This window comes from Papaver somniferum, unplaced genomic scaffold, assembly GCF_003573695.1.
Source record: "Papaver somniferum cultivar HN1 unplaced genomic scaffold, ASM357369v1 unplaced-scaffold_125, whole genome shotgun sequence".
Classification (NCBI taxonomy): domain Eukaryota; kingdom Viridiplantae; phylum Streptophyta; class Magnoliopsida; order Ranunculales; family Papaveraceae; genus Papaver; species Papaver somniferum.
This window is the reverse complement of record NW_020621603.1, coordinates 10,033,415-10,036,256: the sequence shown is the minus strand read 5'-3', so window position 1 is coordinate 10,036,256 and position 2,842 is coordinate 10,033,415. Positions and strand designations below refer to the sequence as shown.

Below are 2,842 nucleotides of genomic sequence, written 5' to 3'. Positions count from 1 at the left end.
GCCGATTCAAAAACGATTAATCGTTTCTTTCTTCTATAAAATGTCGAAACCAAGAACTAAGTATGCTACTAACATGAATCATTCTAGTGCGGACAATCCCGGACTTTTTGAAGCGATTCGAAGTAGAACGAAGGAAGTGCAAGAACAATCTGAAGCCTCTCGTATCGCACAAGAGGAAGAAATGGGTCGAATCAGGTACTTTTCTATCAACCCAATCCTCTAAACTAGGGTTTAGTAACATGCATTAGGTTAGAAATCGAGAATTTTGAAATCAAAAAGTTTCAGTGTTCACAGAATCGGGTTACGTTAATGACGAAGTAACCCGATGCTTGTTAGAAACGGATTATGTTTTGAAACTTATAAACCGATTGTTCTGCATGTGAAAAGGAATCAGGGAACGTTAATGTATAAATAGCCCGATTGTTGTATCCAATATTCCTAGATCTTTATTTTGTTGGAACCGGATTACATATGTCTTCACAAAAACCGATTGTGTAGTTGGAATCGGACTTTATATGTATATCGAGTAAACCGATTTCTGGAATCGGTTTACATTAGCACTTAACAAAATACGATTGTGTACCTTGACTTAGAAAAAATGCATTCGATTCCATTGTTTTGTGTCGCTTAACTCCGTATTCTACAGGCCAAACAAGGACAACCAACAAAAGAAAGCCGAAAAGAAATATAAGAAGAGACATGACCTTGCTATTCCTAAGCCTTTGGAACCTCGTCGAAAAGGCGGTCAAAATTTGAATGCTTCCCACCGAAGGGCCACGGGGAGTAAATCCAAAGGGATCAGCATCAATGACCCACCACCTCCAGCGGACCAACCAACACATAAAGAACCTGATTCTGATACACCTACTGAACAAGAAGGTGGTGATGAGGAGATGAATGTAGAAGAAGAAAGTCGTGGAAAGAAAGGTGTTGAAGAAGAAAGTGATGACAGTGAAAGTGATGAAGATAGTCGTGGAAAGAAAGGTGTTGAAGAAGAAAGTCGTGGCAAGAAATGTGTTGAAGAAGAAAGTGATGAGAGTGAAAGTGATGAAGAAGGAGGTGAGGATGAAAGTGATGAAGAAGAAGGTTAGGATGAAAGTGAGAAGGAAGTTGATGAAGAGATAAGAGAAGTCGTTCAAGAACAAGTGAAATAACAAGAAGTTCAACAACAATACCAAGGAGGAGACGTTCAAGAAAAAGGTAAGAAGAAAGAAGGAGCAAAGAAGAAGAAATGTGACCACATGCCTGACCCGTTGAAGATCTTTGCTCGCGGCCCTGATAATTCACCTTTAAGGATACCTGGTGATGGAGGAAATGTATTATGGGGTTACAAAAGAAGTTGGGCCTCCGTCGTTTACAATACCATAGTAAGTACCTAAACCTTATGCTATGTGATGTAAACATTATTATCCGTGTAGTGTTTTGATTGTCCATCGTGGTTGTTTTGTTTTATAGGAACAGAAGGATGTCGTTCGTCTTATGAAGCCATGAACGTCAGTGAGTATGATGAGGCAATGACCACTTATAGCACCAGAATCCACTGAAGGAGAACTTACGGAAGTAGTCGATCTAGTCAATTCTATGGGGTTGGTACCTGCGGTCGACAATTTGGACCGCCTTGGTTACGATAGACCTCTTTGTTCCGCCTTTGCCGAGAGATACTACGGGGAAACGGATACTTTAAATCTTCCGTTTGAAGAAATGACGATAACTCCAAATGATGCGAAGTTCATTACCGGGCTAAGCATAGAAGGTAAATCCGTGAAGCACAAAGGGTACGCGCAAGAGCTTGCGTGGGACAAGATTTATGCATGGACCAAGGAAGTGTTCCAATGGTATGAGGAGAAGACCAAGAAGGAGATGCTAGTAGGCAAGTCAAAGCAGAGGATATTCCATCTCTCGAAGCTGAGGGAAAACTTCATGGGAACAAAGAATCTTCGTGCTCAGGGAAAAGAGGTGACGCCGTAACGTATCATCGTCACGGCCAATGCGTATGTCCTCTATGTCCTGGGAGTTGTTACCTTCCCCAACGTTTCCGGTGCGCTTGTGAGCTCCAACTTTATCCAGCTATTGCAACCATTTGATAAGATGCATGAATACTCTTGGGGCACTGCCATGCTTGCACACTCGTTGAAAGAGTTGAGAAAGGCTTCTAGGGCATCCAGGAACCAACTCGGAGGGAATATGGATTTTCTGCAGGCGTGGATATATTTGCACTTCCAAATATTTACTAAAAGGGCTTTTGAGAACAAGAAATGGGACGGAGAGCATTATGGAGACAAGTACAACTACAGAAGTAAGCCGAAGAAACAAAAAAGGGACTTTCTGAATTTGAGACGCCAGTTAGACAACTTGACGACGAAGGATATTGTCTTTGATCCTTACAAGCAGGATTTGGCTAAAGGAAAAGGAAAGAAGGTTGGATGCAGAGATAAAAGTGAATATTGTGGGCCTTTGTTTCACCCAAGAGGATATGTAATGTACAACCCGACGAGAGTTGCAAGACAATGTGGTTACGTACAAAAAATCCCAAAGGCGCACAAGATGTTCAACATCAATTGGACAAAAACCAAATCATATGATAATGATATTGTCATTGTTCACAAGCCTTTACCATCATGTGATTATTAGGACGACAAAGCGTTTCATAGATATCCTTTGGATAGTCCATCTCGAGCAGATGACGAGACAATTTCGGGTTACATACGGTGGTACCTCAAAGTTTCGCATACTCGAGTGATACGAGTAGATGAGAGGCCCAAGATAGAGGACAAAGATACGGCTCTCGATTACTTGGTGCGTATTGTTAATCAGTTACGATTTTGTTAATGGTTTTAGCATT

At 41.4% G+C, this 2,842-nt stretch overlaps 1 protein-coding gene across 1 annotated transcript; it reads left to right on the top strand.

The window, feature by feature from the left end:
- The first annotated feature begins 1,581 nt into the window (after nucleotides 1-1,581).
- On the top strand, nucleotides 1,582-2,631 carry LOC113331301 (protein MAINTENANCE OF MERISTEMS-like). Its single transcript, XM_026578024.1, has 2 exons — nucleotides 1,582-1,956; nucleotides 2,068-2,631. The coding sequence occupies exons 1-2, from the start codon at nucleotides 1,582-1,584 to the stop codon at nucleotides 2,629-2,631; spliced, it is 939 nt and encodes a 312-aa protein (XP_026433809.1).
- Nucleotides 2,632-2,842: the final 211 nt, after the last annotated feature.